At 41.6% G+C, this 22,988-nt stretch overlaps 1 protein-coding gene across 6 annotated transcripts in view; it reads left to right on the forward strand.

Annotated features, from left to right (window-relative positions):
• The first annotated feature begins 304 nt into the window (after nt 1-304).
• Nucleotides 305-22,988, forward strand: part of gckr (glucokinase (hexokinase 4) regulator) — a 36,930-nt gene continuing 14,246 nt past the window's right edge. For 2 of the 6 annotated variants that reach the window (XM_025903093.1, XM_025903094.1), the window contains exons 1-5: nt 306-455; nt 21,826-21,975; nt 22,220-22,288; nt 22,525-22,598; nt 22,869-22,935. In XM_025903093.1, coding sequence (XP_025758878.1) covers nt 405-455; nt 21,826-21,975; nt 22,220-22,288; nt 22,525-22,598; nt 22,869-22,935 — 411 coding nt within the window. In that variant the 5' untranslated portion in view covers nt 306-404. Of the gene's footprint in view, nt 456-20,699; nt 21,000-21,825; nt 21,976-22,060; nt 22,131-22,219; nt 22,289-22,524; nt 22,599-22,868; nt 22,936-22,988 lie in introns of those variants that run through there. The other 4 variants (XM_025903099.1, XM_025903095.1, XM_025903096.1 and 1 more) reach the window with 4 other exon arrangements.

Below are 22,988 nucleotides of genomic sequence, written 5' to 3' on the forward strand. Positions count from 1 at the left end.
TTCCCGGTCTCAAAGGTCAAGTAGGTGAACTTTGGAACTACAGACAGAGCGGTGCACTTTGTGGTTTTCATTCTGAGATCCTGTAAACAAACAGACACAGGCTGGAGCGTTTGTTAGGACTGTAGCTGCATTCACGCACGAAGCGATTCGTTCCTCGCGCATCGCTTTGAAGCTGACGGCGGAATTTCCAAGCTGCGGTTGCCCGGGTGACCCTCTATTATATTTACTACCAGGTCATGTGTCAATCAACGGCATTCTTCATTCTCATTCGTTTTCACTTCAGTCACCGGCCTGGAAGATGAGGAAAGTTAAATCGGGTCCCGCCCACTTCCCCCTTTCGCTCGCAGTTTCTGTTTTCTCTACAAATCGTTACCAGTGACCATTTTTGCCAGATAAAGTGGACAATGGCAGGATTAGACTGGACTTACGGTGTTTCCACTTTACGTCAATGGGAAGTAAGTTTATAGAAATCGAGGGACTGTTTAGGGAAGTGAGCGATTTCTTTTCCTGCAAGGAGTTAGATGAGAAGATTAACACCGCTTTTGACAGTAAATATAGTGGTAAATATTTTGTATAGCTACAGACAGGATTTGGTTTGATACATTATTGTGCAAAAGTCTTGATTAGGGTTGCCAACTTTTAAACTATCAAATAATGGAGACTCTGGCGTGCACAGCCATGTGGGCATAGTGTAAATATGCACTGTGTGTTCATATTCGTACATTAAAAATACAGTAAATCTTTGGCATTCACTTTAATCAATACCTCATCTAAATCAATAAAGAAAAATGCAGTAAATGATGACAGAAATCACAAACGAGCAAAAAAAAAAAAAAATCAAATCAAATGCTGCAAATAAAGGCATCAGTTTGCCAGGTTTCTATTGTACGGAGGCCAAACGGCGCCGTAATTTTACGAATCACGCATTACTCCTCATATATGGTGTTCGTGAGGGACCGTCACTAACTGGGCACAAACACTCGTCTGATACAATTGCAGTCAAATCAGATTTGATATTTGTAAGAGTGCCATCTGTTGCTCAGGAAATGACATTGCAGGTAAAGGAGATGTCCCGGCTAAAACGGGACAGTTGGCAACCCTAATCTGGATCCACATCTCATTTCTTTATGCAGTGCTGTAAAAAAAGTAATTTTTTTTGTCCATATTTTACGGTGGCCCCTAGAGACAAAGCACGTACAAACTCCAAAACACATGCAAACTCCAAAACACTTGCAAACTCCAAAACACTTGCAAAATCCAAAACACTTGCAAACTCCAAAACACTTGCAAAATCCAAAACACTTGCAAACTCCAAAACACTTGCAAAATCCAAAACACTTGCAAACTCCAAAACACTTGCAAACTCCAAAACACATGCAAAATCCAAAACACTTGCAAAATCCAAAACACTTGCAAACTCCAAAACACTTGCAAAATCCAAAACACTTGCAAACTCCAAAACACATGCAAAATCCAAAACACTTGCAAACTCCAAAACACTTGCAAAATCCAAAACACTTGCAAACTCCAAATCACAACGGAAGTGCTCCAGGACGCTAGGGGCAGTGTTGAGCTCAATTTGCAAAATAAACGGCAAGTTTGTCTGTATGGGACGGTCTAGTCTCCGTCGCGCTTCCCAGGTTGCCTAGCAACCATGATACTAACCGCTGGAAACGTGTCATACAACTTTGTTTGACAGAAATGAAGGAGAACATATTTTGTTCATTTGTTTGTTTGTTTCTACAAGAGCTTTGTGTGATTTGATAAGTATCTGAGGCTGAGACCACAGGACTGTAAAACATGATTTTTGGGCTTCATTTCTGTAATGAACAGTCATTTAAGATTAGTTAGTAAATAACAATTAGCTAATGTTGTTCATGAGACTAAAGTCATATCACTTTGGTAATGTAAATATAATATGGCCAATATTATAGTTATTATATTAATCATTATTAGCTATTACAGCAGTGAACATGAACTCTGTGTCAAATACTGAGCCTCAGTACAGATTCAAGTTGCAGTTATCTATATGTCTTATCACCTTAAATCTTCACTCAAAGAGAAGTATCTTTGACAGTGCATATATAGGTGTATCATATATAAGAGACAAATGTTGTTCCTTCAGTATGTTGGCATTGCTAAATTTGGCTCATTGCTTACATATATTTATAAAAAGAAAATGTACAAACTGTGATAACTGTTTCTGATAAAATGAAGAGTAGACTGATATATTAAATATTCCTTTATTGGGTGAGAAAATCAGAGCATGTCATAACTGCTTTAAGTCATACAGAATAGATATCAGAGCCTTAAACAGGCTGACTTCTGCTAAATGGGTCAAACTGGGCAGAAAGTATACAAACACATAACATCCTTATAGAATATGATGTAACACTATAGATCAACTTACCTCAGAATATATAAAGCATATAAACAGTTACAGCAATATGATGCAACAAACACAGCAGTGCTACTAATCCAAAATACTCAAAGCTTCATAGAACTGAAACAAACATTTATTTTTAGCTCCATTCTGCTGCTGATACATACTTTAGGTTTCTGAATATTAAACTTGTTGCTGCCTTTCATAGTGTGTAACTTGAAGGCCCTGAGTACTTTCTCCCACACTGAAAACACTGGGATGATAACATTATTTGAACATTACCTAATAAGACTGATTCAGGACAGACAATTAGTTATGTTAAACTTTCCTAGCAGTCCTTCACAAACAGGGAACAGTCTGTCTATTCTCTCCATCTGTCAGCTGCTGCTGGCTCTTCCTCCTCCTCTTCCTCACACACTGCTGAGTTTGTCCTGGTGGATCATCAGGGGTGCAAAGCCTCACAGATGATGTGCAGCAGTGGGTCCCTCAGTCTGTCCTCACTCTGGACACTTGCAGTCGTCACACATGGAAATCAAATGTGTGATAAGCTGCAGGATTCAAACACAAGTGTAACTTATAAATACATGTTCATACTTTTATTCCACAATCAGAGAGAAAGAAACAGAGAGAGAGTGCAGGACAGACAGACAGGTGACAGTCTCAGGTGTACACACTGCTACAAAACAGCACAAGAGAAGGAGGATTTAGTGTTTGTGTTATTACGAGTGCTAAACAAGAAGAGTTCCCAGATGGTCCAGTGGACACATGTGTGACTCCTGTGATTAAAGCATCTTTCTTTCAGCTTAACGAGTGAACCGTCAGCTCGTTCAAACACACGTTAAAGTCCGTTTGGCTCGACACCACCGAACAGAGGCAGCAATATAACATAGCTAACATTAACAGTGCAGTGAATCCTGCTTGTGCCGTCATATTCAGGACTGCAAACCGAGCAGCATCACTGACTTTCAGCTTGTTGTGTTTGTGGATATATGACTGACTTTAATTATCCATAAAATCATCACATTCTCTGTAAGATTAAAGTCAACTATTGAACGGCATATATTTTGAAGTAAAGGCTTTAAAACCAAGTTAGTACAAACATCACTAATGTCACTTAACTTTGCTGACATGTGGCCAACAGTAATGTTTTAATGTTCTTCATTATAAAAACATTTGCGCATAAATAAGTGACATAATATTCAGTACTTACTTCTGAAAGTTTACTCTTTGGCGGCTCCGCTTCCGCCGTTTTTTTCGGCAAAATTATCCACACCACGGCCGCGCTATGAAATCTGGGATATGTTGGGCCATGAAGGCTACACCGACCCATCCTTAAAATTCAGGGAAATTAAGGACGCATTTGAGGGCCGCATTTCGAGCAGCCTTTGAATTGGGACAGCCTTCGTCGTGTCGCTGTGACATAATCGTCCTTAAAATGTGGCCTTTAAGGCTGCAGACCCTGAATTGGGATAGAGCCCAAATCCGGTCATTGGTACTTCCTGGCTTGTGTAGTTACTAGGTAACGAAAGCTCAACACTGCCCCTAGCGTCCTGGAGCACTTCCGTTGTGTTTTGGAATTTGCAAGTGTTTTGGAGTTTGCATGTGTTTTGGAGTTTGCAAGTGTTTTGGATTTTGCAAGTGTTTTGGAGTTTGCAAGTGTTTTGGATTTTGCAAGTGTTTTGGAGTTTGCAAGTGTTTTGGATTTTGCAAGTGTTTTGGATTTTGCAAGTGTTTTGGATTTTGCATGTGTTTTGGAGTTTGCATGTGCTTTGGAGTTTGTACGTGCTTTGTCTCTAGGGGCCACCGTAATATTTGTTACACTTGGTTCAGATCATCAAACAAATTTCAATATCAGACAACCTAAGTAATATACAAAATGCAGTTTTTAAATTATGATTTCATTTATTTAAGAGGGAAAACATATCAAAACCTACTTGGTCATGTGTGAAAAAAAAACAAACTAATTACCTCCCCACATAGCTGGACTGGCCATCGGGCATACCGGGCATTTGCCCGGTGGGCCGCTCGTGATTTTTCGTTTTTATGGGCCGATGGGGTTTTCTTTCTTTCTTTCTTTCTTTTTTCAACGGTATAAATGAATAGTGGTTTATTGGCCAGTTGGTCATCATGGATTGGGCTGGACCAATTACAGCCGAGGAGGTCGAACTTTAAAGTTGAGGTGAAAAGCAACGCGATTTGTCCCGATCAGCTGATCAATGATCAATGATCAGCTGATCGGCTTTTCTCTCTGCGTCAGAAAGAGCAAACCAGCGGAGGTCGCGTTAAACAACAGAAGCACCTTTAAATTTGATGAGCTGTTGTTAGAATTTATTTAATATTAATTTCTAGTATCAGCTGATGTTTGCTGGAGGGATGAAGGGTTGAAGGGAAGTTATGAACTGTTTCTGGGAGACAAATAACACCAGGATCCTTTTCTAAGTAGCTGACAGCTGGTAACTGTGCTGGGGCGGGTCTTGCAAAGTTTTGCCAGGGGGCCAGGTAGGGCATTAACAGGGAAAGGGGGGCACAAAAAACACGTTTCTTTCTTATTCTCATTTAAAATTTCTAGCTTTTAACAAATAATTATCTGAATCATACAACCAAAGTTTTCATCTGATGTCAAATGTACAGAAATCCATTATTGTACATAGTAATTTTTTTCAGGGTCCCAACATAATTTCTTCAGAAGTAAGTACTGTATATGATGCCAGTATTTTCCCACATTTTCTACATACTGTACCAGTACTGTGTGTAAAATACCATCAAAATTAAGTTTTGATGGTAAGTTTTGAGTGAGGAAGTTTTATTCTTTCTCACCTTTCTTTCTGTCTCCTTTCACTTTTTAAAGGTTGCCATGTTAGAAAAAATATTTTGCCCTGCCATGCTGTTTATTGATGTGGTAAATAAATAGTTTATGAAAATATCACTAAATCTGTCATGTATTATTTTTAATATTCAGTAATGGTCATGTCTCACCTCTAGTCTTCTCTGTCTTAATTTCAAGTTTCCACGATATGTTGTAGATAGTTCAGGAGGTAAACCAAGCAGTCTTTGGGTTTCAGCTGAGTACTGTTTAGAATACCAGAATAGGGAGGATGGTGTAGGTTTAAGTTAAGTTCTAGATTGATACATATATACCAACAAGACAGTGTACATCACTGTCACAACGACGTTTGTTTTCATTCAAAGGCTTTATGGTTTTTCCCATAATACCTGGTGGGCCAGTCTCTAGTCAAAATGCCCGGGCTGATTTTTTGTCCCAGTCCAGCCCTGACTATGAACAAGTGTACAAATAATTTCCCCTCAAGTACATGGGCACTCTTAGATCCTTAAGATTGTTTTTAAGGTCCTCACATGTACAGTTATATAAAAGAACTTGACACACATTCACTTTGCACACGACCAAAATTGAAGACATGTTGTGTCTAGACAATCGTCCTTGGTGCAAACACAGAGGAGTAAACTTACTGTGTACTGTTTTTTTTTTCAGCCAGCGTTCACTGAGGCATTTATGTGAAATTTAAGTGGATGAGCTTAGAAAATCCTTAAGTATCTGTTATTGCAGGGTATTTCACTACTCTCCAGCTCCTCCTAGGATAAGCAAATAGGATGCCAGAGAATTTAGCCAAGAACAATGTTGCTACAGTTAGTCAAAGCCAGCCTGCACCACTGAGCGCTTTTCATTTCCCTCAAGTCCCCCCAAAGTTATTGCTCCCTGATCTGTGCTGTAATGCAGCATCCATCCACTCTCTGCTTTTACAAACGGACACATAACATGGAAACAAACATGTCACATATGACCGCGCTGTACTTCAGAGACTGTGGGAAAAAACCTTGTCGTATACAACGTGTAGAATTAAATAAATGCATAGGCCTGTTGTGTTCATGAGAACTTCCTGGACATACAGTAAGCCCAATGCGTCTAAGGCAGGACTGGACTGGGAAAAAAAATCAGCCCGGGCATTTTGACTAGAGAACGGCCCACCAGGTATTATAGGAAAAGCCATAAAGCCTTTGAGTGAAAACAAATGCTGTTGTCACAGTGATGTACACTGTCTTGTTGGTATATATGTATCAATCTAATAAACTTAAACCTACACCATCCTCCCTATTCTGGTATTTTAAACAGTACTTACCGGAAATATCAAACCACCTAATCAATAATTACATATACCTAACTAACAGGGTTGCCAACTCCCAGCAAAAAAATAGGGAACCACCCCCCACCCTCCGCCTCATGATGCTTAATCGACGTAATCGACTTTAATTTATTGCCAGGGTAAAACAAATGCACAGAAACCAATTATTTTTCTACAGTAATTAAATAGATTCAACATCTTTCTGCAACAGAATTGCAGACTGCGCACATGGTACCTTCCCAAAGGAAGAAGTACTATAGCTTATTAGGGCATATGGTAGACTTAATATTTACTATATACAATAATGAATTTTTATATATTTTACATCAGATGACCACTTTGGTTGTAAGATTCGATTGTATTTATTAAAACCTAGACATTTTAAGTAAGAATAGGAAAGAGAAGTATTTCTCTGTGCCCCCCTTTCCCTGTTAATGCCCTACCTGGCCCCCTGGCAAAACTTTGCTAGACCCTCCCCTGCATAGTTACCAGCTGTCAGCTACGTAGAAAAGGATCCTGGTGTTATTTGTCTCTCAGAAACAGTTCATAACTCTGATGATTCAGTAAGGACATCTCCTGGTTTCATCTTCATGTTTCCCTCTCACCAGATATCGGTTAGGATATCTGGTAAGAGGGAAACTGTGTTGACTGTGTGTTGACCAGCACCTTTACGGCTGTGGCTCCAGCAAACGTCAGCTGATACTAGAAAGTCATATTAAATAAATTATAACAATAGCTTATCAAGCTTAAACGTGCTGCTGTTGTTTAGCTCGACATCCGCTGGTTTCGTCTTTCTGGCGCAAAGTGGGGAATAAACAAAGGACTGCAAAGCCGATCAGCTGATCATTGATCAGTTTCATGATTGAAGTAGCAACAGGAGATGGAGGGGGAGAGAATGAGAGAAGAAGAGGCAGCTATGCAGCGTAAAGACACACAATAACTCCAGCTTTGTGTCTTTTTTTTAATTATTTTTGCTGAAGTTCGGGACAAATCGCGTTCCTTTACACCTAAATACGGAACTTTAAAGTTCGACCTCATCGGCTGTAATTGGTCCAGCCCAGAGTCGATCATGACCAATTGGCCAATCCACCATTTTTAATTGTTTATACCGTTACAAAAAAACTAACAAACAAAAAACCATCGGCCCACCGGGCGAATGCCCCGTATGCCCAATGGCCAGTCCAGCTATGGTTGCAGTTCTAGGGATGACTCTTTCTGAAGCCTCCAGCTGACTGTTTCCTCTCAGCTGTAAAAGGTTGATGATTTACAAAACAGACACCACGTCGTTTAAATAGATGAGGCTTAAAATAAGAGATACTTTACTCTCTGAACATTGTTCCTAGTTTCCATTCATCCATTTAGTTTACTCTGGTCTTAATCAAGATCTTAAGAAGAGATATTGTTAGAACCTAGAAAGAGGAGGAGCAATTCAGACTTTAAGTTTGGAATATGCATTGCTGGACAGAAGAAAGTTAAAAGCTTACAAGACAAGATGCTGAAACGTTACATACTGTGTATGTGTGTGTGTGTGTGTAAGAGAGAGACAGAGAGAGAGCTTGAGAGAAGCTGAGCTTTATTCAAAGTGATTTGAAACACACTGCAGCAATAAGGGCAAACTAGTGCACAGTTATGTTTACGTGAGTGTTATTTTGTATGCATTTGTACAGTTCGATAACTGTGAGAGTACATTGATAGCATTTAGCTCTAGTAACAGGCATTTGTACCAGTGAGCATGAAAAAGTAGGGGAAAGAACTAGTATGTAAGCACTGACTGGTACTGTACAGTGTGTGTGTGTGTGTGTGTGTGTGTGTGTCTGTGTGTGTCTGTGTGTGTTTTTATGCTCAAGTGTATGAATAAACGAGTCAGTTTTAAACAGTAGCAATTTAAACAGTAGAAGAGTAGCACTATATTTATATATATTTATAAAGAATTACAAACAACAATATTTGATGCTCAAATTAATTAATTAATATCCAGTTTATTTCCAATTAGTTCCGAATTCATCTTGAATTCTTATAGGTTTGTAGCTTGAACCTATTCGCTGGAACGTTGAAGGCAATGTAATTCCACAGCAAGCAAGACACGAGTAGGCAACATTCTTTATGTTTCACGTGCACGGGAGAGAACTGGACAGGCGCCGTTCCTTCGCTTGACCCCAGTTGCTCTCGTCCGCTCCCCCGTAACACTGCTCTTTTATTGTGGTTACATGAATATGCATAGGGTCATTAACATATGACCTCTTATATAGGTATACATGTGAACAAAGAATACCGTGTGTGTGTGTGTGTGTGTGTGTGTGTATTTGTGTGTGGGGGTCAAACTGTGACCCCAGGAAGACTCCCCAGAGCCGTCCATCTAAACAAAAGGCACTTAGCCTAAAACAGATATAGATACGTTTATCCTACCATAAAACAATAAGACAAGGTACGACCTCTCCCATGCTCCTAAAATGTGGGTGTGAAAGTCAGAGAGCTCTGGAATGCACACAAAGCTTGCAGACTATTAAGGATCAAACCTCTACCAATCTACACCTAATTATAAAACTCTAAGAATATAAGTAGATATTTCTAAGCATAAATGACAATCACAATACAAATCTAACAAATTCAATTCAATTTTATTGATATAGCAGCAAATCACACCACCAGTCACTTCAAGGCTGTATGTATTATTGTAAGGTAGACCCTACAATAATACATACAGAGAACCCAACAATCATATGACCCCCGTATGTATTATTGTAAGGTAGACCCTACAATAATACATACAGAGAACCCAACAATCATATGACCCCCTATGAGCAAGCACTTTGGCGACAGTGGGGAGGAAAAACTCCCTTTTAATAGGAAGAAACCTCCAGCAGAACCAGGCTCAGGGAGGGGCGGCCATCTGCTGTGACCGGTTGGGGTGAGAGAAGGAAGACAGTTGTTGTAGGTCTGATTGAAGGACTGATGTGATGGTAAGTTGACTGCTGCTCCACAGATTAATCAGTGGAATTTAAGCCAAATTGTGCCTAATTTTAAGACCATATTCATTGGTTGTTTTTGTTGTTGTTATTATTTTGGGCTTTTTTTTTAAAAGAATTGCTAGCTTCCCTAGAGTTTTGGCAACCCCAACAATCAGATGATTGCTGAGAAAGCACAAGGTTTCATACCCCTGTGCTATTCATGTCAGTGCAGGGTGGTCTCCTAGAGAGGCCAGGGTTGAAAAAAGGGATGCTTCAGAACCTCCAAAGGTGTTATGCGCTGATTTGCATCCAAGGCCAACATCTGTTTGATTAGCCTGACAAATAATGGTTGGCCATTTTCAGGTCCTCGCCTTACCTTCAGTAGTTGTTCGAGGTCATCGAGACACTTAAGTTTTATATATCGAGTTTCCTTGGATTGATAATTTGTCTCGTATTGAAATTGTTCTTTGGTCTTAAATGTCCAGCGCTGTTCGTAGTAGTTATCTTTGATGAAATAGTAATGAGTGTACAAGCCAGACTCTAGAAGATGATCTGGTAGCTGACCCTGAGTTTCAATTATGAATTTCAAAACATCATAATCGTCTTGCCCAGGATAGAGAGGCACCCCTGTAGCAAGCTCCACAGCTACCAGCCCCAGAGCCCACATGTCAATTGCTTCATCATATGGAATGCCAAGCATAACCTCGGGTGCACAATAACCAACCGTCCCCACACGGTAACCAGGAATCAGTGCAGAAGCGGGACATGCGAGGCCAAAGTCTATAAGTTTGACTTTGATGGGAGACTCATGGCGATTCACAACCATTATGTTGGCAGGTTTGAGGTCAGCATGCACTATTCCCACAGAACCCAGGTGGAACAGAGCATTTGCGATCTGATGCAAAATTGGCCTGAGTTCTCTTATTGGGAGACCCTGGTTATTCCAGCCCCCTATGTAGTCCCACAGGCTTTGATCGAGGAGTTCAAAATTTAAACAAATACGCTCTCCATCGAGGAAATAGCCGTTCCATTCAACAATGTTGCACCTGTCTGGATCCAAGCGTCGCAGCTGCTCCAGGATGAAAATTTCATGTTTTGCCTGTTGCAGAATTTCAGGGTCGCTCTTGTTGACTTTAATAGCCACAATTTGGTTGTTTTTTGTATTGCGACACCTGGTTACAACACCAAAGCCTCCTTCTCCAAGGAAAGACTCTACCATGTGGTGATCTCCCAAAATGGTCCCTTCAGATATTTCAAGATCATCTTCAGAGGAAGATGGGTTGGCTGAGGTGTTGACGTGTCCTTTTTGAGGAAATTCAACTGAGTTTTGGAAACTGCAGTTGAATTTTTGCGATCCTTGACTTTTCCAGCTTGAAGGCTGCTGAGAGACCACAAGGTTTTCTCCCCCTGTGCTATTCATGTCAGTACAGGGGGCACTCCTTGAGAGGCCAGTGTTGAAAAAGGGATGCTTCAGAACCTCCGAGGGTGTTATGCGCTGATTTGCATCCAAGGCCAACATCTGTTTGATTAGCCTGACAAATAATTGTTGGCCATTTTCAGGTCCTCGCCTTACCTTCAGTAGTTGTTCGAGGTCATCGAGACGCTTAAGTTTTATATATCGAGTTTCCTTGGATTGATAATTTGTCTCGTATTGAAATTGTTCTTTGGTCTTAAATGTCCAGCGCTGTTCGTAGTAGTTATCTTCGATGAAATAACAATCAGTGTACAAGCCAGACTCTAGAAGATGATCTGGTAGCTGACCCTGAGTTTCAATTATGAATTTCAAAACATCATAATCGTCTTCCCCAGGATAGAGAGGCACCCTGTAGCAAGCTCCACAGCTACCAGCCCCAGAGCCCACATGTCAATTGCTTCATCATATGGAATGCCAAGCATAACTTCGGGTGCACAATAACCAACCGTCCCCACACGGTCACCAGGAATCAGTGCAGAAGCGGGACATGCGAGGCCAAAGTCTATAAGTTTGACTTTGACGGGAGACTCATGGCGATTCACAACCATTATGTTGGCAGGTTTGAGGTCAGCATGCACTATTCCCACAGAACCCAGGTGGAACAGAGCATTTGCGATCTGATGCAAAATTGGCCTGAGTTCTCTTATTGAGAGACCCTGGTTATTCCAGCCCCCTATGTAGTCCCACAGGCTTTGATCGAGGAGTTCAAAATTTAAGCAAATACGCTCTCCATCGAGGAAATAGCCGTTCCATTCAACAATGTTGCACCTGTCTGGATCCAAGCGTCGCAGCTGCTCCAGGATGAAAATTTCATGTTTTGCCTGTTGCAGAATTTCAGGGTCACTCTTGTTGACTTTAATAGCCACAGTTTGGTTGTTTTTTGTATTGCGACACCTGGTTACAACACCGAAGCCTCCTTCTCCAAGGAAAGCCTCTACCACGTGGTGATCTCCCAAAATGGTCCCTTCAGATATTTCAAGATCATCTTCAGAGGAAGATGGGTTGGCTGAGGTGTTGACGTGTCCTTTTTGAGGATATTCAACTGAGTTTTGGAAACTGCAGTTGAATTTTTGCGATCCATGACTTTCCCAGCTTGAAGGCTGCTGAGAGACCACAAGGTTTTCTCCCCCTGTGCTATTCATGTCAGTACAGGGGGCACTCCTTGAGAGGCCAGTGTTGAAAAGGGATGCTTCAGAACCTCCGAGGGTGTTATGCGCTGATTTGCATCCAAGGCCAACATCTGTTTGATTAGCCTGACAAATAATTGTTGGCCATTTTCAGGTCCTCGCCTTACCTTCAGTAGTTGTTCGAGGTCATCGAGACGCTTAAGTTTTATATATCGAGTTTCCTTGGATTGATAATTTGTCTCGTATTGAAATTGTTCTTTGGTCTTAAATGTCCAGCGCTGTTCGTAGTAGTTATCTTCGATGAAATAGCAATTAGTGTACAAGCCAGACTCTAGAAGATGATCTGGTAGCTGACCCTGAGTTTCAATTATGAATTTCAAAACATCATAATCGTCTTCCCCAGGATAGAGAGGCACCCCTGTAGCAAGCTCCACAGCTACCAGCCCCAGAGCCCACATGTCAATTGCTTCATCATATGGAATGCCAAGCATAACCTCGGGTGCACAATAACCAACCGTCCCCACACGGTAACCAGGACTCACTGCAGAAGCGGGACATGCGAGGCCAAAGTCTATAAGTTTGACTTTGACAGGAGACTCATGGCGATTCACAACCATTATGTTGGCAGGTTTGAGGTCAGCATGCACTATTCCCACAGAACCCAGGTGGAACAGAGCATTTGCGATCTGATGCAAAATTGGCCTGAGTTCTCTTATTGGGAGACCCTGGTTATTCCAGCCCCCTATGTAGTCCCACAGGCTTTGATCGAGGAGTTCAAAATTCAAGCAAATACGCTCTCCATCGAGGAAATAGCCGTTCCATTCAACAATGTTGCACCTGTCTGGATTCAAGCGTTGCAGCTGCTCCAGGATGAAAATTTCATGTTTTGCCTGTTGCAGAATTTCAGGGTCGCTCTTGTTGACTTTAATAGCCACAATTTGGTTGTTTTTTGTATTGCGACACCTGGTTACAACACCAAAGCCTCCTTCTCCAAGGAAAGACTCTACCATGTGGTGATCTCCCAAAATGGTCCCTTCAGATATTTCAAGATCATCTTCAGAGGAAGATGGGTTGGCTGAGGTGTTGACATGTCCTTTTTGAGGATATTCAACTGAGTTTTGGAAACTGCAGTTGAATTTTTGCGATCCTTGACTTTTCCAGCTTGGAGGCTGCTGAGAGACCACAAGGTTTTCTCCCCCTGTGCTATTCATGTCAGTACAGGGGGCACTCCTTGAGAGGCCAGTGTTGAAAAAGGGATGCTTCAGAACCTCCGAGGGTGTTATGCGCTGATTTGCATCCAAGGCCAACATCTGTTTGATTAGCCTGACAAATAATTGTTGGCCATTTTCAGGTCCTCGCCTTACCTTCAGTAGTTGTTCGAGGTCATCGAGACGCTTAAGTTTTATATATCGAGTTTCCTTGGATTGATAATTTGTCTCGTATTGAAATTGTTCTTTGGTCTTAAATGTCCAGCGCTGTTCGTAGTAGTTATCTTCGATGAAATAGCAATTAGTGTACAAGCCAGACTCTAGAAGATGATCTGGTAGCTGACCCTGAGTTTCAATTATGAATTTCAAAACATCATAATCGTCTTCCCCAGGATAGAGAGGCACCCCTGTAGCAAGCTCCACAGCTACCAGCCCCAGAGCCCACATGTCAATTGCTTCATCATATGGAATGCCAAGCATAACCTCGGGTGCACAATAACCAACCGTCCCCACACGGTAACCAGGACTCACTGCAGAAGCGGGACATGCGAGGCCAAAGTCTATAAGTTTGACTTTGACAGGAGACTCATGGCGATTCACAACCATTATGTTGGCAGGTTTGAGGTCAGCATGCACTATTCCCACAGAACCCAGGTGGAACAGAGCATTTGCGATCTGATGCAAAATTGGCCTGAGTTCTCTTATTGGGAGACCCTGGTTATTCCAGCCCCCTATGTAGTCCCACAGGCTTTGATCGAGGAGTTCAAAATTCAAGCAAATACGCTCTCCATCGAGGAAATAGCCGTTCCATTCAACAATGTTGCACCTGTCTGGATTCAAGCGTTGCAGCTGCTCCAGGATGAAAATTTCATGTTTTGCCTGTTGCAGAATTTCAGGGTAGCTCTTGTTGACTTTAATAGCCACAATTTGGTTGTTTTTTGTATTGCGACACCTGGTTACAACACCAAAGCCTCCTTCTCCAAGGAAAGACTCTACCATGTGGTGATCTCCCAAATGGTCCCTTCAGATATTTCAAGATCATCTTCAGAGGAAGATGGGTTGGCTGAGGTGTTGACATGTCCTTTTTGAGGATATTCAACTGAGTTTTGGAAACTGCAGTTGAATTTTTGCGATCCTTGACTTTCCAGCTTGGAGGCTGCTGAGAGACCACAAGGTTTTCTCCCCCTGTGCTATTCATGTCAGTACAGGGGGCACTCCTTGAGAGGCCAGTGTTGAAAAAGGGATGCTTCAGAACCTCCGAGGGTGTTATGCGCTGATTTGCATCCAAGGCCAACATCTGTTTGATTAGCCTGACAAATAATGGTTGGCCATTTTCAGGTCCTCGCCTTACCTTCAGTAGTTGTTCGAGGTCATCGAGACACTTAAGTTTTATATATCGAGTTTCCTTGGATTGATAATTTGTCTCGTATTGAAATTGTTCTTTGGTCTTAAATGTCCAGCGCTGTTCGTAGTAGTTATCTTCGATGAAATAGCAATTAGTGTACAAGCCAGACTCTAGAAGATGATCTGGTAGCTGACCCTGAGTTTCAATTATGAATTTCAAAACATCATAATCGTCTTCCCCAGGATAGAGAGGCACCCCTGTAGCAAGCTCCACAGCTACCAGCCCCAGAGCCCACATGTCAATTGCTTCATCATATGGAATGCCAAGCATAACCTCGGGTGCACAATAACCAACCGTCCCCACACGGTAACCAGGACTCACTGCAGAAGCGGGACATGCGAGGCCAAAGTCTATAAGTTTGACTTTGATGGGAGACTCATGGCGATTCACAACCATTATGTTGGCAGGTTTGAGGTCAGCATGCACTATTCCCACAGAACCCAGGTGGAACAGAGCATTTGCGATCTGATGCAAAATTGGCCTGAGTTCTCTTATTGGGAGACCCTGGTTATTCCAGCCCCCTATGTAGTCCCACAGGCTTTGATCGAGGAGTTCAAAATTCAAGCAAATACGCTCTCCATCGAGGAAATAGCCGTTCCATTCAACAATGTTGCACCTGTCTGGATCCAAGCGTTGCAGCTGCTCCAGGATGAAAATTTCATGTTTTGCCTGTTGCAGTATTTCAGGGTCGCTCTTGTTGACTTTAATAGCCACAATTTGGTTGTTTTTTGTATTGCGACACCTGGTTACAACACCAAAGCCTCCTTCTCCAAGGAAAGACTCTACCATGTGGTGATCTCCCAAAATGGTCCCTTCAGATATTTCAAGATCATCTTCAGAGGAAGATGGGTTGGCTGAGGTGTTGACATGTCCTTTTTGAGGATATTCAACTGAGTTTTGGAAACTGCAGTTGAATTTTTGCGATCCTTGACTTTTCCAGCTTGGAGGCTGCTGAGAGACCACAAGGTTTTCTCCCCCTGTGCTATTCATGTCAGTACAGGGGGCACTCCTTGAGAGGCCAGTGTTGAAAAAGGGATGCTTCAGAACCTCCGAGGGTGTTATGCGCTGATTTGCATCCAAGGCCAACATCTGTTTGATTAGCCTGACAAATAATGGTTGGCCATTTTCAGGTCCTCGCCTTACCTTCAGTAGTTGTTCGAGGTCATCGAGACACTTAAGTTTTATATATCGAGTTTCCTTGGATTGATAATTTGTCTCGTATTGAAATTGTTCTTTGGTCTTAAATGTCCAGCGCTGTTCGTAGTAGTTATCTTCGATGAAATAGCAATTAGTGTACAAGCCAGACTCTAGAAGATGATCTGGTAGCTGACCCTGAGTTTCAATTATGAATTTCAAAACATCATAATCGTCTTCCCCAGGATAGAGAGGCACCCCTGTAGCAAGCTCCACAGCTACCAGCCCCAGAGCCCACATGTCAATTGCTTCATCATATGGAATGCCAAGCATAACCTCGGGTGCACAATAACCAACCGTCCCCACACGGTAACCAGGACTCACTGCAGAAGCGGACATGCGAGGCCAAAGTCTATAAGTTTGACTTTGATGGGAGACTCATGGCGATTCACAACCATTATGTTGGCAGGTTTGAGGTCAGCATGCACTATTCCCACAGAACCCAGGTGGAACAGAGCATTTGCGATCTGATGCAAAATTGGCCTGAGTTCTCTTATTGGGAGACCCTGGTTATTCCAGCCCCCTATGTAGTCCCACAGGCTTTGATCGAGGAGTTCAAAATTCAAGCAAATACGCTCTCCATCGAGGAAATAGCCGTTCCATTCAACAATGTTGCACCTGTCTGGATCCAAGCGTTGCAGCTGCTCCAGGATGAAAATTTCATGTTTTGCCTGTTGCAGTATTTCAGGGTCGCTCTTGTTGACTTTAATAGCCACAATTTGGTTGTTTTTTGTATTGCGACACCTGGTTACAACACCAAAGCCTCCTTCTCCAAGGAAAGACTCTACCATGTGGTGATCTCCCAAAATGGTCCCTTCAGATATTTCAAGATCATCTTCAGAGGAAGATGGGTTGGCTGAGGTGTTGACATGTCCTTTTTGAGGATATTCAACTGAGTTTTGGAAACTGCAGTTGAATTTTTGCGATCCTTGACTTTTCCAGCTTGGAGGCTGCTGAGAGACCACAAGGTTTTCTCCCCCTGTGCTATTCATGTCAGTACAGGGGGCACTCCTTGAGAGGCCAGTGTTGAAAAAGGGATGCTTCAGAACCTCCGAGGGTGTTATGCGCTGATTTGCATCCAAGGCCAACATCTGTTTGATTAGCCTGACAAATAATGGTTGGCCATTTTCAGGTCCTCGCCTTACCTTCAGTAGTTGTTCGAGGTCATCGAGACACTTAAGTTTTATATATCGAGTTTCCTTGGATTGATAATTTGTCTCGTATTGAAATTGTTCTTTGGTCTTAAATGTCCAGCGCTGTTCGTAGTAGTTATCTTCGATGAAGTAGCAATTAGTGTACAAGCCAGACTCTAGAAGATGATCTGGTAGCTGACCCTGAGTTTCAGTTATGAATTTCAAAACATCATAATCGTCTTCCCCAGGATAGAGAGGCACCCCTGTAGCAAGCTCCACAGCTACCAGCCCCAGAGCCCACATGTCAATTGCTTCATCATATGGAGTGCCAAGCATAATCTCAGGTGCACAATAACCAATTGTCCCCACAGTACCACCAGTAATCACTGCAGAAGTGTTACATGCGATGCCAAAGTCTATAAGTTTGACTTTGACAGGAGACTCATGGCGATTCACAACCATTATGTTGGCAGGTTTGAGGTCACCATGCACTATTCCCACAGAACCCAGGTGGAACAGAGCATTTGCGATCTGATGCAAAATTGGCCTGAGTTCTCTTATTGAGAGACCCTGGTTATTCCAGCCCCCTATGTAGTCCCACAGGCTTTGATCGAGGAGTTCAAAATTCAAGCAAATACGCTCTCCATCGAGGAAATAGCCGTGCCATTCAACAATGTTGCACCTGTCTGGATTCAAGCGTTGCAGCTGCTCCAGGATGAAAATTTCCTGTTTTGCCTGTTGCAGAATTTCAGGGTCGCTCTTGTTGACTTTAATAGCCACAATTTGGTTGTTTTTTGTATTGCGACACCTGGTTACAACACCGAAGCCTCCTTCTCCAAGGAAAGACTCTACCATGTGGTGATCTCCCAAAATGGTCCCTTCAGATATTTTGCGCTCATCTGAGCCGAAGGATGGGTTGGCTGACATGGTGTAATGTGTCTGTTTGTTTTCTGAATTGGTTTAGAAACAAAACTGAACTTGTTTTGGTTTCTGTCAGAAAATGCTCTCGAAACTTCTCGAAAGGGTTTTAGCTGCTGTCAGGTCAATGTCAAGCCATAAAGTATAATAGGTGAGCGCTCCTATTTATGGGTTTTGGGATCAAAGCAAAGTTGCCACGTCAGGAAGGATCAAAGCAAAGTTACCGAATCACAAGGGATCGAGGCGTTCGAATATGTGCGCGCATGCGCACACACGTGGTTGTTTGTGTAATGTTGTTCACACTAAGAATTTTAAAAGGAAACTGACAGTTACAAAACTTTTTGTTCGTTTATTTGTATTTGGGGGGTTTTGTTGTTGTTTTTTGCATACCATGTCAAGCTTTTCTGTATAAAGTAATGATGAATCTTGGATTTTAATAATGTAGTTCGTGGATTTCGGATTTGGTGCTTAAAACTTCGTGAAACTGTAACCGTATTTCATTCACCACAAATAACTATCTGATTGAATAGTTTTCTTATCAGATAGAGAAATAAAACGAGTCGCAAAGTCTAAAAGCAACATTTCTCTGCCTGGGCTGCCTTGTACCTCTGCACGTCAGTCTGTTTCAATGTGTGACTAACGTGCCTGGAAGCATAGCTGGACTGGCCACATAGCTGGACTGGCCATCGGGCATCACCATCCCGATGGTGATTTTTCGTTTTTATGGGCTGATGGGGTTTCTTTTCTTTTTTTTTTTTTTTTTTCCCGTAACGGTATAAACACTGAAAGGTGGTGGATTGGCCAGATGCTGGGAGATGTGTAAAAATAACTCAATTGGCAGGAGGAGCAGAAACAGAGGCGGTGAACTGAACTTCAGGTAAGAAGTTATGACCTGCAGTCTATCTGGGTCAGATATAAACCAAGTTTAGGTGGAGTTTATTTTCGTTATGCTGACTTTTTACAGTCAGTCACAATAACTCGTACTGCGTGCTAGCTAGCATGACGGAGTTTATATACTGCTGGGCGGGTACTATGATTTTATTGATGCTGAACTTGTTTTATCTTATTTATAATGTTAGTTATTAGAGTTTCCAACCGTCCCGTAAAAAACGGAATCGTCTCGTATTCAGAGAAAATATTGCGCGTTTCGTATTGAGGGGAAAACGAACACAGTTTGTCCCGGACTTCAGCTACAATGAAAAAGACACAAAGCTGGAGTTATTCTGTGTCTTTGCTGCACAGCTGCCTCTTCTCCTCTCATTCTCTCCCCCTCCATTAACAGGGAAAGGAGGGCACAAAGAAATACTTTTCTTTCTTATTCTCATTTAAAATGTCTAGCTTTTATTAAATAATTATCTGAATCTTACAACAAACGTTTTCATCTGATGTAAAATGTATAGAAATCCATTTTGGACGTAGTAATTTTTTTTCAGGGTCCCATCATAATTTCTTCAGAAGTAGCTAAGTACTGTATATGATGCCACTATTTTCCCACATTTTCTAGATTCTGTACCAGTACTGTGTGTAAAATGCCATCAAAAAGTCAATGAAGTTTTATTCTTTCTCACCTCTTTCTGTCTCCTTTCACTTTTTAAAGGTTGCCATGTTAGAAAAAATATTTTGCCCTGCCATGCTGTTTATTGATGTGGCAAATGAATGGTTTATGAAAATATATCTAAATCTGTCATCAGTAATCAGTAATGATCATGTCTCACCTCTAGTCTTCTCTGTCTTAATTTCAGGTTTTCACCACGTGTTGTAGATAGTTCAGGAGGTTAACTCGACCAAACAGTCTACTTTCGGGTACTGTTTAGAATACCAGAATAGGGAGGATGGTGTAGGTTTAAGTTTATTAGACTGATACATATATACCAACAAGACGGTGTACATCACTGTGACAACAGAGTTTGTTTTCATTCAAAGGCTTTATGGTTTTTCCTATAATACCTGGTGGGCCGGTCTCTAGTCAAAATGCCCGGGCCGATTTTTTGTCCCAGTCCAGCCCTGCCTCCCCACCCCTTGTCAAATCATGAATTAACTGTGATTAACCACATTGTTTGGAAAGCTGAGTTCAGTTTCACTAGCAACACCCAGGCCTGATTACTGACAGACCTGATGAATCAAAAGTTCACTTAAACAGACAAACTGAAGAAGACACAATCTAAATAAAAAGCTGAGAAACAAAGTTACTGATCTCTATCAGTATAGAAAGGATTACCAAGCTGTTTTTAAAGCTTTGGGACTCTAGCCAACCACAGTGAGAGCCCTTATCCACAAAAACTTTGAACAGTAGTGAACCTTCCCAGGAGTGCCCAGTTGACCAAAATTACTCCAAGGGTGCATTGATGACTCATCCAGGAGATCATAAAAACCCAGACCAACATTTAAAGAACTGCAGGCCTAACTCATCTCAGTTAAGGTCAGAGGTCATTATTCAACAATAAGGAGACCGGTCAAAAATCAAGACTTCCAAACCAGTGAAAACCACTGCTGATCAAAAAGAGCACAAATGCTCGCCTCAAATTTACCAAAAAAAAAAAAAAAAACTTTTGGAAAAATATTCTGTGGACTGACGAGACAAATGCTGAACTTTTTGGAAGGTTTGGGTCCTCTTACATCAGGTGTAAAACTAACACAACATTTCATAAAGAGAACATCTTACTGAGATGTTATTGGTGGTGGTAGTGTGATGGTGTGGGATTGTTTTGCTGCTTCAGGACCTGGATGACTTGCTGTAATTGATGGAACCATGAATTCTGCTCTCTACCAGAAAATCCTGAAAGACAATGTCCAACCATCAGTTCATGGCCTGAGGCTCATCCACGCTTGGATCATGCAGCAAGACAATGATTTGAAGCCAAAGTATGGACTATTGAGATACTTTGGCATCACCTTAAATAGACCCGTGATGTTTAAAAAACCTCCAATGTGGCTGGATTAAAAAAAATCCGCAAAATGATGGAAAAGACTCATTGCCAGTTATCACAAATGCTTGACTGCAGTTCTTGCTGCCAAGGGTGATGCAACCAGTTACTAGATTTGGAGGGCACATTTATTTACACAGGGCAAGGTAGGTTTGGATGGCTTTATTCCATTAATTAATGAAATCTTCATTTAAAAACTACATTTTGCATTTAGTAGAGTTGTCTAATATTAAAATTTGTTTCATGACTTGAAATAAGTATATGTGACAAATGTGGAAAATATAAGAAATCAAGGAAGGGGCAAATACTTTTTCACAGCACTGTAGGACAGAGTCAGATGAATAATTTGGCCATTTTACAATATTTATTCTAGCTAAGGTAACCAACCTTAAGTTCTTCCCATTTGGCTCATCCTTGCTTCATGTTAGCTACTTTATGCTAGCTAAAGTAGTTGACTGCTGGATCTTACTTGCTTCATCCATTTTATGCTAGCTCAGGTAAACATAGTTTGCTTCATGCCATCTATTTATTCTTGGTACGCAATAAACCGTATAAAAGATGGACCTAACTACTTGGTCACCTTTTTTAAAGTCATAAAAGTTATAAAAGTTATAAAAGTCCTGTTGTGAAGCTTAGTGATGAGAACTTTTACCGCCGCCATCTTGATGTTTGAAAACTGGATGTGACCAGCATGAGGCAGAAGTGATTGTGAAACTGCTAACAACTTATTAATCACAGGTTGTTAGTCAATGAGGATACCGTCACACTAAGACTGGCCGGCATGTATAAAATGAACATGTTTTATACACCATGAGCTGAAATGATTGATTTGAACTCATAAACTCATCAGAAGGGTCGAGGCAGAGGGCCATTTTTCTCATAGAGTTATACAAGCCTGAGGTCAGTCACAGCTATCGCGCCTTGGTGCTCCTTCAAGTCAGTTAGTCGTCAGTCTAATTTGTTGTTTCTTAGTCTGCAGATTATGAGCCTTCACTTCCTGTTTCAGAGAAGTCTAACCCCCTGACACGTGACATCGACCAAGCTTCGGCCTATAGCATTGTGAAGATGTTACAACTTTGTGATTCTCAGATGTTCCAGGAAGAGGCAGGAACGGCCTACCAGGTATATGAGTACTAGCCTTCATGATGGGAAAATGTATTCTCAAAAATTTCCTTTTGAGAATTTCTTTCTTTAAATCTCATTTTAGAGGCTTTTGAGTGACCAAGTGGTGAAAACCTTAATGGAGGTTGCTAAAAAGGGTGGCGGTCATAATTAAGGTGCCTTTTTTTTCCTCCCTCAATATTTGGATCTGTATTTGCGTCGGTCAGTCGGGCGTAAGCTATTGTGTCTTTTGTGTCTTTAACAGGATCCTCAGGAGAGCTGTGTTGTGATGAGCGGTTGTGGCACTTCTGGTCGGCTGGCTTTCCTAATCTCGGTAAAAGTTGTCCCGAAATACTCTCTGCGCCATTCAGGCCTCTGGAAAGCGTATCAGTTACTTGAACGTTCATAATGGAAAATCAAGTGCACAGTGAGCCAGAGCAGAATGAAACAGACCCTGCCAGTAATATGAGGAAAATGGCTCTTAATTAAATTATGTGATCAGATCTCTCTTGCTCATGGAAAAAAAAATGCTTCCTGTATTGTGTGTTTATTGTCTGTTTGTGTTGTTAGTCAGGCTTCAACAAAGCACTGAGTCAGCTGAACCAAAGTAAAGTGTATTCATACATCATTGCAGGAGGAGACAGGTGAGTTGGGGCTGTGTAAACAGAATATAACCAGCAGCAATTTGTTTGCTTGATTAAAATCCTGCAATTAACCTGACATATGCACACATACATGTTCTGGTATAGCTTTTGGTGGCTTTAGCAAACATTAGAAAGCTTTCAGCAAAAATAATAAAAGTGTAATTCTATGACTTAAGAGTCCAACTTTTCATTTTAGAAGAGCAAGAATGTGCTTTGTCTTTTCTTCTATGATTACATGCTGTCACCTTTCCTTTATGCTCATGTCCTCAGAGCTCTGCTTTCCTCCCAAGAGGCTCCTGAAGACGACCCCAGACTAGGCGTGCTCAGTCTGAAGAAGGTCAGGGACATCCTGGAGTGTGTGATTTGTGTTTTGTGAGAGCATTTTGACCA

The sequence above is a fragment of the Oreochromis niloticus genome, linkage group LG23 (genome assembly GCF_001858045.2).
Source record: "Oreochromis niloticus isolate F11D_XX linkage group LG23, O_niloticus_UMD_NMBU, whole genome shotgun sequence".
Lineage (NCBI taxonomy): Eukaryota > Metazoa > Chordata > Actinopteri > Cichliformes > Cichlidae > Oreochromis > Oreochromis niloticus.